Source organism: Centruroides vittatus, unplaced genomic scaffold (genome assembly GCF_030686945.1).
Source record: "Centruroides vittatus isolate TY-2023 unplaced genomic scaffold, ASM3068694v2 contig_1187, whole genome shotgun sequence".
Lineage (NCBI taxonomy): Eukaryota > Metazoa > Arthropoda > Arachnida > Scorpiones > Buthidae > Centruroides > Centruroides vittatus.
The window spans coordinates 24,739-41,464 of record NW_027120760.1 but is presented as its reverse complement, the minus strand read 5'-3'; the positions used below and the strand labels follow the sequence as shown (position 1 = coordinate 41,464).

Genomic DNA, 16,726 nt, shown 5'->3' with positions numbered 1-16,726 from the left:
TGTTTTAACTTTTCGATGTTTTATCGCGTCTACGTAAAAAATTTACATATACAGAATTAACACCTCGAAAAGGTTTAACACAGGGTGTCGTTTTGAACTAAACTAAATTAAAACTATAGTGCTGAATTAGTAAGTTTTCAAAATATTACGAGAAGTATCAGATAAAATCAAAAAACTCGAGTTTCATTCTTTTCGATGTTCTATCGCGTCTACAATAAAAATTTACATATATAAAATAAATACTTTAATACAGTTTAACGCGGGTTGTAGTTTTAAACTCAGCGAGATAACAAAATTATAGATCTGAATTAGTAAGTTTTCAAAATATTACGAGAAGTATCAGAAAAAGTCGAAAAACTCGAGTTTCAGCTTTTCGATGTTCTATCGCGTCTACAGTAAAAATTTACATATATAAAATAAATCCCTTATTACGTTTCAACGCAAGTTGTTGTTCTAAACTCGCAGATAACAAAATTATAGATTTAAATTAGTAAGTTTTCAAAATATTACGAGAAGTATCAGAAAAAGTCGAAAAACTCGAGTTTCAGCTTTTCGATGTTCTATCGCGTCTACAGTAAAAATTTACATATATAAAATAAATCCCTTATTACGTTTCAACGCAAGTTGTTGTTCTAAACTCGGAGATAACAAAATTATAGATTTGGATTAGTAAGTTTTCAAAATATTACGAGAAGTATCAGAAAAAGTCGAAAAACTCGAGTTTCAGCTTTTCGATGTTCTATCGCGTCTACAGTAAAAATTTACATATATAAAATAAATCCCTTATTACGTTTCAACGCGGGTTGTTGTTCTAAACTCGGAGATAACAAAATTATAGATTTGGATTAGTAAGTTTTCAAAATATTACGAGAAGTATCAGAAAAAGTCGAAAAACTCGAGTTTCAACTTTTCGATGTTCTATCGCGTCTACAGTAAAAATTTACATATATAAAATAAATCCCTTATTAAGGTTTAACGCGGGTTGTTGTTCTAAACTCGGAGATAACAAAATTATAGATCTGGATTAGTAAGTTTTCAAAATATTACGAGAAGTATCAGAAAAAGTCGAAAAACTCGAGTTTCAGCTTTTCGATGTTCTATCGCGTCTACAGTAAAAATTTACATATATAAAATAAATCCCTTATTACGTTTCAACGCAAGTTGTTGTTCTAAACTCGCAGATAACAAAATTATAGATTTAAATTAGTAAGTTTTCAAAATATTACGAGAAGTATCAGAAAAAGTCGAAAAACTCGAGTTTCAGCTTTTCGATGTTCTATCGCGTCTACAGTAAAAATTTACATATATAAAATAAATCCCTTATTACGTTTCAACGCGAGTTGTTGTTCTAAACTCGGAGATAACAAAATTATAGATTTGGATTAGTAAGTTTTCAAAATATTACGAGAAGTATCAGAAAAAGTCGAAAAACTCGAGTTTCAGGTTTTCGATGTTCTATCGCGTCTACAGTAAAAATTTACATATACAAGATAAATATTTTAGTAAAATTTACGCAGGGTGTTGTCTAAAATTCGGCTACAAAAAAATTATGAGTGCTAGATTAGTAACATTTCAAAATATTACAAAAAGTATCAGATAAAGTCGACTTGCACCAACTTGCACTGACTTGCATTGATTTGTATAGACTTGCACCGACTTGCACAAACTTGTACTAACTTGCATTGATTTGTACTGACTTGCATTGATTAGTCCCGACTTGCACTAAATCGCATTGACTTGCACCGACTGGCATTAATTTGCATAAACATGCATTGAATCGCACCGACTTGCACTGACATGCATTTACTTTAACCGACTTGCATCGACTTGCATAGACTTGCACCGACTTGCACCGACTTGCACCAACTTGCACCAATTCGTATGGACTTGCACCGACTTGCCTTAACTTGTACTGACTTGCATCGACTTGCATAGATTTGCACCGACTTGCATTGATTTGCATCGATTTTCATATACTTGCCACGATTTGCACAGACTTGTATTGATTTTCATCGATATGCATAGTCTTGCACTGCGTTGCATCGACTTGCATCGACTTGCAGAGACTTACACCGGTTTTCATTGATTTGCATTGACTCGCATTAACTTGCACCGACTTGCATTTATTTTCACCGACTTACATCAACTTGCATTGAGTTGCATTGACTCGAAATATTTCAAGAAGTATCAGAAAAGTTAAAAAAACTTGTGTTTCAACTTTTCGATGTTTTATCGCGTCTACGTAAAAAATTTACATATACAAAATAAATACTTCAGTAAGGTTTAACACAGGGTGTTGTTTTGAACTAAACTAAATTAAAACTATAGTGCTGGATTAGTAAGTTTTCAAAATATTACAAGAAGTATCAGAAAAAATCAAAAAAGTCGAGTTTCAATATTTCGATATTTTATCGCGTGTACAATAAAAATTTACACATATGAAATGAATACCTTAATACAATTTAACGCTGGTTGTTGTTTTAAACCAGCAAATACCAAAATTATAAATTTAAATTAGTAAGTTTTCAAAATATTACAAGAAGTATCACAAAAAACAAAATACTCGAGTTTTAAATTTTCGATGTTCTATCGCGTCTACAATAAAAATTTACATATATATAATAAATACCTTGAAAAGGTTTAACGCGGATTGTTGTTTTGAACCAGGAAATAGCAAAACTATAAATCTGAATTAATAAGTTTTTAAAATATTACGAGAAGTATCAGAAAAAGTCAAAAAACTCGAGTTTCAACTTTTCGATGTTCTATCGCGTCTACAATTAAAATTTACATATATAAAATAAATACCTTGGTTAGGTTTAACGCGATTTGTTTTTTTAAACCAGGAAATACCAAAATTATAGATTTGTATTAGTAAGTTTTCAAAATATTAAAAAAAGTATCAGAAAAAGTCGAAAACTAGAGTTTAAATTTTTCAATGTTTTATCGCGTCTACGTAAACAATTTACATATACAAAATAAATATTTTAGTAAAATTTGACGCAGGGTGTTGTCTAAAATTCGGCTGCAAAGAAATTATAGTGCTAGATTAGTAACATTTCGAAATATTACAAGAAGTATCAAAAAAAGTCGACTTGCACCAACTTGCAACTGACTTGCACTGATTTGTATAGACTTGCACCGACTTGCACAAACTTGTACCAACTTGCATTGACTTGCATAGACTTGCACCGACTTGCATATTCTTGCACCTACTTGCATTGACTTGCATTGACTTGCACCGACTTGTACCGACTTGCATCGACTTGCACCGATTTGCATTAACTTGCATAGACTTGCATCAAATTTTACCGATTTGCATTAACTTGCATAGACTTGCATTAAATTGCACCAATTTGCATTAACTTGCATTGACTTGCATTAACTTTAATTGACATGCATTGACTTGCACTGACTTGCCCCAACTTGCATTTAATTAAACCGACTTGCATCGACTTGCATAGACTTGCATTGACTTGCATTAACTTGCATCGACTTGCATAGACTCGCGTTGACTTGCATCGACTCGCATAGACTTGCATTGACTTGCACTGACTTGCATCGACTTGCATAGACTTGCACCAACTTGCACCGACTCTTAACGACTTGCACCGATTTGCATCGACTTGCAGAAACTTGCATTAACTTGTTCTGACTTGCATTGATTTGTACTGACTTGCATTGATTTGTCTCGACTTGCACCAAATCGCATTGACATGCACCGACTGGCATTTACTTAAATCGACTTGCATCGACTTGCATAGACTTACACTGATATGAACTAACTTGCATCGACCTGCATAGACATGCATCGACTTGCAAAAACTTGCATTGATTTGCATCAACTTGCACCAACTTGCATCGAATTCAATAAACTTGCATTGACTTGCATGAACTTGCATTGACTTGCACTGACTTGCATCGACTTGCATAGACTTGCACCAACTTGCACCGACTTTTACCGACTTGCACCGACTTGCATCGACTTGCAGAAACTTGCACCAACTTGCTCTAACTTGCATTGATTTGTACTGACTTGCATTGATTTGTTTTGACTTGCACCAAATCGCATTGACTTGCACCGACTGGCATTAATTTGCATAGACATGCATTGACTTGCACCGACTTGCATCGACTCGCATAAACTTGCACCGACTTGCACCGACCTGCACCAACTTGCACCAATTTGTATGGACTTGCACCGACTTGCTTCAACTTGTACTGACTTGCATCGACTTGCATAGATTTGCACCGACTTGCATCGACTTGCATAGACTTGCACCGACTTGCATTGATTTGCATCGATTTTAATAAACTTGCAACGATTTGCACAGAGTTGTATTGACTTGCATCGATTTGCATAGCCTTGCACTGCCTTGCACCGACTTGCGTCGACTTGCAAAGACTTGCACCGGTTATCATTAATTTGCATTGACTCGCATTAACTTCCACTGACTTGCATTGATTTGCATTGACTTGCATTAACTTGCACTGACTTGCATTGATTTGCACAAACCTGCATCGAATTGCATTAACTTGCACTGACTTACACTGACTTGCATTGAGTTGCATTGACTCGAAATATTTCAAAAAGTATTTGAAAAGTTCAAAAAACTTGTGTTTCAACTTCTCGATGTTTTATCGCGTCTACAGTAAAAATTTACATATACAGAATTAATACCTCAAAAAAGTTTAACACAAAGTGTTGTTTTGAACTCAACTAAATTAAAACTATAGTGCTGGATTAGTAAGTTTTCAAAATATTACGAGAAGTATCAGAAAAAATCAAAAAACTCGAGTTTCAATTTTTCGATGTTTTATCGCGTCTACAATGAAAATTTACATATATAAAATAAATACTTTAATACAATTTTACGCGGGTCGTTGTTTTAAACCAGCGGATACAAAATGATGAATCTGGATTAGTAAGTTTTCAAAATATTACGAGAAGTATCACAATAAACAAAATACTCGAGTTCTAAATTTTCGATGTTCCATCGCGTCTACAATGAACATTTACATATATATAATGAATACCTTAAAAAGGTTTAACGCGGGTTGTAGTTTTAAACCAGGAATTAGCAAAATTATAAATGGAAATTAGTAAGTTTTCAAAATATTACGAGAAGTATCAGAAAAGTCAAGAAACTCAAGTTTTAAGTTTTAGATGTTCTATCGCGTCTACAATTAAAATTTACATATATAAAATAAATACCTTGGTTAGGTTTAACGCGATTTGTTTTTCTAAACTAGGAAATACCAAAATTATAGATTTGTATTAGTAAGTTTTTAAAATATTAAGAAAAGTATCAAAAAAAGTTAAAAAGTAGAGTTTAAATTTATCAATGTTATATCGCGTTTACGTAAATAATTTACATATTCAAAATAAATATTTTAGTAAAATTTGACGCAGGGTGTTGTCTAAAATTCAGCTACAAAAAATTATAGTGCTAGATTAGTAACATTTCGAAATATCACAAGAAGTATCAGAAAAAGTCGACTAGCATCAACTTGCACTGACTTGCACCGATTTGTATAGACTTGCACCGACTTGCATTGACTTGCATTGAGTAGCACCGACTTGTACCAACTTGCATTGACTTGCACCGATTTGAATTAACTTGCATTGACTTGTTTTGACTTGCATCGATTTGCATAAACTTGCATTGACTTGCACCAACTTGCATTGACTTGCTCCGACTTGTTTTGACTTGCATCAACTTGCATAGACTTGCACTGATTTGCACTGACTTGCATCGATTTGCATAAACTTGCATTGACTTGCACCAACTTGCATTTACTTAAACCAACTTGCATCGACTTGCATAGACTTGCACCGACTTGCATTGACTAGCATCGACTTGCATAGACTTGCCATTGACTTGCACCGATTTTCACCAAGTTGCACTGTCTTGCATCGACTTGCATCGACTTGCACCAACTTGCTCTGACTTTCATTGATTTGTACTGACTATTTTTTTTTTCGACTTGCACCAAATTGCATAGACTTGCACCGACTAGCATTAATTTGCATAAACATGCATTAACTTGCACCGACTTGCATTTACTTGAACCGACTTGCATCGACTTGCATAGACTTGCACCGACTTGCACCGACTTGCACTGAGTTGCACCAATTTGTATGGACATGCACCGACTTGCCCCAACTTGTACTGACTTGCATCGACTTGCATAGATTTGCATTGACTTGCATGACTTGCATAGACTTGCATTGACTTGCATTGATTTGCATCGATTTTCATAAACTTGCAACGATTTGCACAGACTTGTATTGACTTGCATCGATTTGCATAGTCTTGCACTGCCTTGCACCGACTTGCATCGACTTGCAAAAACTTGCATCGGTATTCATTGATTTGCATTAACTCGCATTAACTTGCACCGACTTACACCGTCTTGCATTGAGTTGAATTGACTCGAAATATTTTAAAAAGTATTAGAAAAGTTAAAAAAACTTGTGTTTTAACTTTTCGATGTTTTATCGCGTCTACGTAAAAAATTTACATATACAGAATTAACACCTCGAAAAGGTCTAACACAGGGTGTCGTTTTAAACTAAACTAAATTAAAACTATAGTGCTGAATTAGTAAGTTTTCAAAATATTACAAGAAGTATCAGAAAAAATCAAAAAACTCGAGTTTCATTTTTTCGATGTTCTATCGCGTCTACAATGAAAATTTACACATATAAAATAAATACCTTAATACAATTTAACGCGGGTTGTAGTTTTAAACCAGCGGATAAAAAATTATAAATCGGGATTAGTAAGTTTTCAATATATTACGAGAAGTATCACAAAAAACAAAATACTAGAGTTTTAAATTTTCGATGTTCTATCGCGTCTACAATAAATATTTACATATATATAATAAATACCTTGAAAAAATTTAACGCGGGTTGTACTTTTAAACCAGGAATTAGCAAAATTATAGATGAAAATTAAGAAGTTTTTAAAATATTACAAGAAGTATCAGAAAAAGTCAAAAGACTCGAGTTTCAACTTATAAATATTCTATCGCGTCTACAATTAAAATTTACATATATAAAATAAATACCTTTGTTAGGTTTAACGCGGGTTGTTGTTTTAAACCAGGAGTTATATAAATTATAGATGGGAATTAGTAAGTTTTTATAATATTACGAGAGTTATGGGAAAAAATCAAAAAACTCGAATTTCAAATTTTCGATGTTCTATCGCGTCTACAGTAAAAATTTACATATATTAAATAAATACCTTAGGTAGGTTTAACGCGGGTCGTTGTATCAAACCAGAAATTACAAAAATTATAGATCTGGATAGTAAGTTTTCAAAATGTTACGATAAGTATCAAAAAAAGTAAAAAACTGGAGTTTCAACATTTCGATGTTCTATCGCGACTACAATGAAAATTTACATATATTTAATAAATGCCTTAGAAACGTTTAACGCGGGTTTTTGTTTTAAACTAGAAATTAGCAAAATTATAAATGAAAATTAGTAAGTTTTCAAAATATTACGAGAAGTATCAAAAAAGTCAAAAAACTCGAATTTTTAGTTTTCGATGTTCTATCGCGTTTACAATTAAAATTTACGTATATATAATAAATGCTTTGCTAAGGTTTAACGCGGGTTGTTGTTCTAAAGAAGGAATTACAAAAATCATAGATTTGAATTTGTAAGTTTTGAAAATATTACAAGAAGTATCAGAAAAAGTCAAAAAATTTGAGTTTCAACTTTTCAATGTTTTGTCGCGTCTACAATTAAAATTTACATACATAAAATAAATATTTTGGTTTGGTTTAACGCAATTTGTTTTTCTAAACCAAAAAATATTAAAATTATAGATTTGTATTAGTAAGTTTTCAAAATATTAAAAAAAGTATCAGAAAAAGTCGAAAACTAGAGTTTAAATTTTTCAATGTTTTATAGCGTCTACGTAAACAATTTACATATACAGAATTAATACTTCGGTAAGGTTTAACACAGGGTGTTGTTTTGAACTCAAATAAATTAAATCTATAGTGCTGGATTAGTAAGATTTCAAAATATTACGAGAAGTATCAGATAAAATCAAATAACTCGAGTTTTTACTTTTCGATGTTCTATCGCGTCTACAAAAAAAATTTACATATATATAATAAATGCCTTACTAAGGTTTAACGCGGGTCGTTGTTTTAAACCAGGGATTACCAAAATTATAGATCTGAATTGGTAAGTTTTCAAAATATTACAAGAAGTATCAAAAAAAGTCAAAAAACTTGTGTTTCAACTTTTCGATGTTTTTTCGCGTCTACGTAAAAAATTTACATATACAGAATTAATACTTCGGTAAAATTTAACACAGGGTGTTGTTTTGAACTCAAATAAATTAAAACAATAGTGCTGGATTAGTAAGATTTCAAAATATTACGATAAGTATCAGATAAAATCAAAAAACTCAAGTTTAAATTTTTGAATGTTCTATCGCGTCTACAATGAAAATTTACATATATAAAATAAATACTTTAATACAATTTTACGCGGGTCGTTGTTTTAAACCAGCGGATATCAAAATGATGAATCTGGATTAGTAAGTTTTCAAAATATTACGAGAAGTATCACAATAAACAAAATACTCGAGTTCTAAATTTTCGATGTTTCATCGCGTCTACAATGAACATTTACATATATATAATGAATACCTTAAAAAGGTTTAACGCGGGTTGTAGTTTTAAACCAGGAATTAGCAAAATAATAAATGGAAATTAGTAAGTTTTCAAAATATTACGAGAAGTATCAGAAAAGTCAAGAAACTCAAGTTTTAAGTTTTAGATGTTCTATCGCGTCTACAATTAAAATTTACATATATAAAATAAATACCTTGGTTAGGTTTAACGCGATTTGTTTTTCTAAACTAGGAAATACCAAAATTATAGATTCGTATTAGTAAGTTTTTAAAATATTAAGAAAAGTATCAAAAAAAGTTAAAAAGTAGAGTTTAAATTTATCAATGTTATATCGCGTTTACGTAAAAAATTTACATATTCAAAATAAATATTTTAGTAAAATTTGACGCAGGGTGTTGTCTAAAATTCGGCTACAAAAAATTATAGTGCTAGATTAGTAACATTTCGAAATATCACAAGAAGTATCAGAAAAAGTCGACTTGCACCAACTTGCACTGACTTGCACCGATTTGTATAGACTTGCACCGACTTGAACAAACTTGTACCAACTTGCATTGACTTGCATAGACTTGACTCGACTTGCAAAACTTGAATTGACTTGAACCGATTTGCATTGACTTGCATTGACTGGCACCGACTCGCATTGACTTGCATTGACTGGCACCGACTCGCATAGACTTGCATAGACTTGCATTAACTTGCACCGACTTGCATATTTTTGCACCTACATGCATTGATTTGCATTGAGTAGCACCGACTTGTACCAACTTGCATTGACTTGCACCAATTTGAATTAACTTGCACCGACTTGTTCTGACTTGCATTGATTTGCATAAACTTGCATTGACTTGCACCAACTTGCATTGACTTGCTCCGACTTGTTTTGACTTGCATCAACTTGCATAGACTTGCACTGATTTGCACTGACTTGCATCGATTTGCATAAACTTGCATTGACTTGCACCAACTTGCATTTACTTAAACCAACTTGCATTGACTTGCATAGACTTGCACCGACTTGCATTGACTAGCATCGACTTGCATAGACTTGCATTGACTTGCACTGACTTGCACCGACTTGCACCGATTTTTACCAAGTTGCACTGTCTTGCATCGACTTGCAGAAACTTGCACCAACTTGCTCTGACTTTCATTGATTTGTACTGACTATTTTTTTGTTTCAATTTGCACCAAATCGCATAGACTTGCACTGACTAGCATTAATTTTCATAAACATGCATTGACTCGCACTGACTTGCACCGACTTGCATTTACTTGAACTGACTTGCATCGACTTGCATAGACTTGCACCAACTTGCACCGACTTGCACTGAGTTGCACCAATTTGTATGGACATGCACCGACTTGCCCCAACTTGTACTGACTTGCATCGACTTGCATAGATTTGCATTGATTTGAATCGATTTTCATAAACTTGGAACGATTTGCACAGACTTGTATTGACTTGCATCGATTTGCATAGTCTTGCACTGCCTTGCACCGACTTGCATCGACTTGCAAAAACTTGCATCAATATTCATTGATTTGCATTGACTCGCATTAACTTGCATTGACTTACACCGTCTTGCATTGAGTTGAATTGACTCGAAATATTTCAAAAAGTATTAGAAAAGTTAAAAAAACTTGTGTTTTAACTTTTTGATGTTTTATCGCGTCTACGTAAAAAATTTACATATACAGAATTAACACCTCGAAAAGGTTTAACACAGAATGTCGTTTTTAACTAAACTAATTCACAACTATAGTGCTGGATTAGTAAGTTTTCAAAATATTACAAGAAGTATCAGAAAAAATCAAAAAACTCGAGTTTCATTTTTTCGATGTTCTATCGTGTCTACAATGAAAATTTACACATATAAAATAAATACCTTAATACAATTTAACGCGGGTTGTAGTTTTAAACCAGCGGATAAAAAATTATAAATCGGGATTAGTAAGTTTTCAATATATTACGAGAAGTATCACAATAAACAAAATACTAGAGTTTTTAATTTTCGATGTTCTATCGCGTCTACAATAAATATTTACATATATAAAATAAATACCTTGAAAAAATTTAACGCGGGTTGTACTTTTAAACCAGGAATTAGCAAAATTATAGATGAAAATTAAGAAGTTTTTAAAATATTACAAGAAGTATCAGAAAAAGTCAAAAGACTCGAGTTTCAACTTATAAATGTTCTATCGCGTCTACAATTAAAATTTACATATATAAAATAAATACCTTTGTTAGGTTTAACGCGGGTTGTTGTTTTAAACCAGGAGTTATATAAATTATAGATGGGAATTAGTAAGTTTTTATAATATTACGAGAGTTATGGGAAAAAATCAAAAAACTCGAATTTCAAATTTTCGATGTTCTATCGCGTCTACAGTAAAAATTTACATATATTAAATAAATACCTTAGGTAGGTTTAACGCGGGTCGTTGTATCAAACCAGAAATTACAAAAATTATAGATCTGGATAGTAAGTTTTCAAAATGTTACGATAAGTATCAAAAAAAGTAAAAAACTGGAGTTTCAACATTTCGATGTTCTATCGCGACTACAATGAAAATTTACATATATTTAATAAATGCCTTAGAAACGTTTAACGCGGGTTTTTGTTTTAAACTAGAAATTAGCAAAATTATAAATGAAAATTAGTAAGTTTTCAAAATATTACGAGAAGTATCAAAAAAGTCAAAAAACTCGAATTTTTAGTTTTCGATGTTCTATCGCGTTTACAATTAAAATTTACGTATATATAATAAATGCTTTGCTAAGGTTTAACGCGGGTTGTTGTTCTAAAGAAGGAATTACAAAAATCATAGATTTGAATTTGTAAGTTTTGAAAATATTACAAGAAGTATCAGAAAAAGTCAAAAAATTTGAGTTTCAACTTTTCAATGTTTTGTCGCGTCTACAATTAAAATTTACATACATAAAATAAATATTTTGGTTTGGTTTAACGCAATTTGTTTTTCTAAACCAAAAAATATTAAAATTATAGATTTGTATTAGTAAGTTTTCAAAATATTAAAAAAAGTATCAGAAAAAGTCGAAAACTAGAGTTTAAATTTTTCAATGTTTTATAGCGTCTACGTAAACAATTTACATATACAGAATTAATACTTCGGTAAGGTTTAACACAGGGTGTTGTTTTGAACTCAAATAAATTAAAACTATAGTGCTGGATTAGTAAGATTTCAAAATATTACGATAAGTATCAGATAAAATCAAAAAACTCAAGTTTAAATTTTTGAATGTTCTATCGCGTCTACAATGAAAATTTACATATATAAAATAAATACTTTAATACAATTTTACGCGGGTCGTTGTTTTAAACCAGCGGATATCAAAATGATGAATCTGGATTAGTAAGTTTTCAAAATATTACGAGAAGTATCACAATAAACAAAATACTCGAGTTCTAAATTTTCGATGTTTCATCGCGTCTACAATGAACATTTACATATATATAATGAATACCTTAAAAAGGTTTAACGCGGGTTGTAGTTTTAAACCAGGAATTAGCAAAATAATAAATGGAAATTAGTAAGTTTTCAAAATATTACGAGAAGTATCAGAAAAGTCAAGAAACTCAAGTTTTAAGTTTTAGATGTTCTATCGCGTCTACAATTAAAATTTACATATATAAAATAAATACCTTGGTTAGGTTTAACGCGATTTGTTTTTCTAAACTAGGAAATACCAAAATTATAGATTCGTATTAGTAAGTTTTTAAAATATTAAGAAAAGTATCAAAAAAAGTTAAAAAGTAGAGTTTAAATTTATCAATGTTATATCGCGTTTACGTAAAAAATTTACATATTCAAAATAAATATTTTAGTAAAATTTGACGCAGGGTGTTGTCTAAAATTCGGCTACAAAAAATTATAGTGCTAGATTAGTAACATTTCGAAATATCACAAGAAGTATCAGAAAAAGTCGACTTGCACCAACTTGCACTGACTTGCACCGATTTGTATAGACTTGCACCGACTTGAACAAACTTGTACCAACTTGCATTGACTTGCATAGACTTGACTCGACTTGCAAAACTTGAATTGACTTGAACCGATTTGCATTGACTTGCATTGACTGGCACCGACTCGCATTGACTTGCATTGACTGGCACCGACTCGCATTAACTTGCATAGACTTGCATTAACTTGCACCGACTTGCATATTTTTGCACCTACATGCATTGATTTGCATTGAGTAGCACCGACTTGTACCAACTTGCATTGACTTGCACCAATTTGAATTAACTTGCACCGACTTGTTCTGACTTGCATTGATTTGCATAAACTTGCATTGACTAGCATCGACTTGCATAGACTTGCATTGACTTGCACTGACTTGCACCGACTTGCACCGATTTTTACCAAGTTGCACTGTCTTGCATCGACTTGCAGAAACTTGCACCAACTTGCTCTGACTTTCATTGATTTGTACTGACTATTTTTTTGTTTCAATTTGCACCAAATCGCATAGACTTGCACTGACTAGCATTAATTTTCATAAACATGCATTGACTCGCACTGACTTGCACCGACTTGCATTTACTTGAACTGACTTGCATCGACTTGCATAGACTTGCACCAACTTGCACCGACTTGCACTGAGTTGCACCAATTTGTATGGACATGCACCGACTTGCCCCAACTTGTACTGACTTGCATCGACTTGCATAGATTTGCATTGATTTGAATCGATTTTCATAAACTTGCAACGATTTGCACAGACTTGTATTGACTTGCATCGATTTGCATAGTCTTGCACTGCCTTGCACCGACTTGCATCGACTTGCAAAAACTTGCATCAATATTCATTGATTTGCATTGACTCGCATTAACTTGCATTGACTTACACCGTCTTGCATTGAGTTGAATTGACTCGAAATATTTCAAAAAGTATTAGAAAAGTTAAAAAAACTTGTGTTTTAACTTTTTGATGTTTTATCGCGTCTACGTAAAAAATTTACATATACAGAATTAACACCTCGAAAAGGTTTAACACAGAATGTCGTTTTTAACTAAACTAATTCACAACTATAGTGCTGGATTAGTAAGTTTTCAAAATATTACAAGAAGTATCAGAAAAAATCAAAAAACTCGAGTTTCATTTTTTCGATGTTCTATCGTGTCTACAATGAAAATTTACACATATAAAATAAATACCTTAATACAATTTAACGCGGGTTGTAGTTTTAAACCAGCGGATAAAAAATTATAAATCGGGATTAGTAAGTTTTCAATATATTACGAGAAGTATCACAAAAAACAAAATACTAGAGTTTTTAATTTTCGATGTTCTATCGCGTCTACAATAAATATTTACATATATAAAATAAATACCTTGAAAAAATTTAACGCGGGTTGTACTTTTAAACCAGGAATTAGCAAAATTATAGATGAAAATTAAGAAGTTTTTAAAATATTACAAGAAGTATCAGAAAAAGTCAAAAGACTCGAGTTTCAACTTATAAATATTCTATCGCGTCTACAATTAAAATTTACATATATAAAATAAATACCTTTGTTAGGTTTAACGCGGGTTGTTGTTTTAAACCAGGAGTTATATAAATTATAGATGGGAATTAGTAAGTTTTTATAATATTACGAGAGTTATGGGAAAAAATCAAAAAACTCGAATTTCAAATTTTCGATGTTCTATCGCGTCTACAGTAAAAATTTACATATATTAAATAAATACCTTAGGTAGGTTTAACGCGGGTCGTTGTATCAAACCAGAAATTACAAAAATTATAGATCTGGATAGTAAGTTTTCAAAATGTTACGATAAGTATCAAAAAAAGTAAAAAACTGGAGTTTCAACATTTCGATGTTCTATCGCGACTACAATGAAAATTTACATATATTTAATAAATGCCTTAGAAACGTTTAACGCGGGTTTTTGTTTTAAACTAGAAATTAGCAAAATTATAAATGAAAATTAGTAAGTTTTCAAAATATTACGAGAAGTATCAGAAAAAGTCAAAAAACTCGAGTTTTTACTTTTCGATGTTCTATCGCGTCTACAAAAAAAATTTACATATATATAATAAATGCCTTACTAAGGTTTAACGCGGGTCGTTGTTTTAAACCAGGGATTACCAAAATTATAGATCTGAATTGGTAAGTTTTCAAAATATTACAAGAAGTATCAAAAAAAGTCAAAAAACTTGTGTTTCAACTTTTCGATGTTTTATCGCGTCTACGTAAAAAATTTACATATACAGAATTAATACTTCGGTAAAATTTAACACAGGGTGTTGTTTTGAACTCAAATAAATTAAAACTATAGTGCTGGATTAGTAAGATTTCAAAATATTACGATAAGTATCAGATAAAATCAAAAAACTCGAGTTTAAATTTTTGAATGTTCTATCGCGTCTACAATGAAAATTTACATATATAAAATAAATACTTTAATACAATTTTACGCGGGTCGTTGTTTTAAACCAGCGGATATCAAAATGATGAATCTGGATTAGTAAGTTTTCAAAATATTACGAGAAGTATCACAATAAACAAAATACTCGAGTTCTAAATTTTCGATGTTTCATCGCGTCTACAATGAACATTTACATATATATAATGAATACCTTAAAAAGGTTTAACGCGGGTTGTAGTTTTAAACCAGGAATTAGCAAAATAATAAATGGAAATTAGTAAGTTTTCAAAATATTACGAGAAGTATCAGAAAAGTCAAGAAACTCAAGTTTTAAGTTTTAGATGTTCTATCGCGTCTACAATTAAAATTTACATATATAAAATAAATACCTTGGTTAGGTTTAACGCGATTTGTTTTTCTAAACTAGGAAATACCAAAATTATAGATTCGTATTAGTAAGTTTTTAAAATATTAAGAAAAGTATCAAAAAAAGTTAAAAAGTAGAGTTTAAATTTATCAATGTTATATCGCGTTTACGTAAAAAATTTACATATTCAAAATAAATATTTTAGTAAAATTTGACGCAGGGTGTTGTCTAAAATTCGGCTACAAAAAATTATAGTGCTAGATTAGTAACATTTCGAAATATCACAAGAAGTATCAGAAAAAGTCGACTTGCACCAACTTGCACTGACTTGCACCGATTTGTATAGACTTGCACCGACTTGAACAAACTTGTACCAACTTGCATTGACTTGCATAGACTTGACTCGACTTGCAAAACTTGAATTGACTTGAACCGATTTGCATTGACTTGCATTGACTGGCACCGACTCGCATTGACTTGCATTGACTTGCACCGACTCGCATTGACTTGCATAGACTTGCATTAACTTGCACCGACTTGCATATTTTTGCACCTACATGCATTGATTTGCATTGAGTAGCACCGACTTGTACCAACTTGCATTGACTTGCACCAATTTGAATTAACTTGCACCGACTTGTTCTGACTTGCATTGATTTGCATAAACTTGCATTGACTAGCATCGACTTGCATAGACTTGCATTGACTTGCACTGACTTGCACCGACTTGCACCGATTTTTACCAAGTTGCACTGTCTTGCATCGACTTGCAGAAACTTGCACCAACTTGCTCTGACTTTCATTGATTTGTACTGACTATTTTTTTGTTTCAATTTGCACCAAATCGCATAGACTTGCACTGACTAGCATTAATTTTCATAAACATGCATTGACTCGCACTGACTTGCACCGACTTGCATTTACTTGAACTGACTTGCATCGACTTGCATAGACTTGCACCGACTTGCACCGACTTGCACTGAGTTGCACCAATTTGTATGGACATGCACCGACTTGCCCCAACTTGTACTGACTTGCATCGACTTGCATAGATTTGCATTGATTTGAATCGATTTTCATAAACTTGCAACGATTTGCACAGACTTGTATTGACTTGCATCGATTTGCATAGTCTTGCACTGCCTTGCACCGACTTGCATCGACTTGCAAAAACTTGCATCAATATTCATTGATTTGCATTGACTCGCATTAACTTGCATCGACTTACACCGTCTTGCATTGAGTTGAATTGACTCGAAATATTTCAAAAAGTATTAGAAAAGTTAAA

General features: G+C 32.0%; 1 protein-coding gene across 1 annotated transcript; it reads right to left on the bottom strand.

The window, feature by feature from the left end:
- Positions 1-15,700: 15,700 nt before the first annotated feature.
- On the bottom strand, positions 15,701-16,444 carry LOC136983075 (streptococcal hemagglutinin-like). The gene is made up of 3 exons (XM_067279710.1): positions 16,343-16,444; positions 16,036-16,254; positions 15,701-15,991 (listed from the first exon to the last, which is right to left on the bottom strand). The coding sequence occupies exons 1-3, from the start codon at positions 16,442-16,444 to the stop codon at positions 15,701-15,703; spliced, it is 612 nt and encodes a 203-aa protein (XP_067135811.1).
- Between the last annotated feature and the right edge of the window lie 282 nt (positions 16,445-16,726).

Excerpts from the sequence above, each read along its gene's own strand:
- LOC136983075 (XM_067279710.1), bottom strand. The coding sequence starts at position 16,444 with ATGTCCATACAAATTGGTGCAACTCAGTGCAAGTCGGTGCAAGTCGGT. Across the intron at positions 16,255-16,342 it reads GTAAATGCAAGTCGGTGCAA|TCAGTACAAATCAATGAAAG; the intron begins GTCAGTGCGAGT and ends ACAAAAAAATAG. Across the intron at positions 15,992-16,035 it reads ATTGGTGCAAGTCAATGCAA|GTGCAAAAATATGCAAGTCG; the intron begins GTTGGTACAAGT and ends CAATGCATGTAG.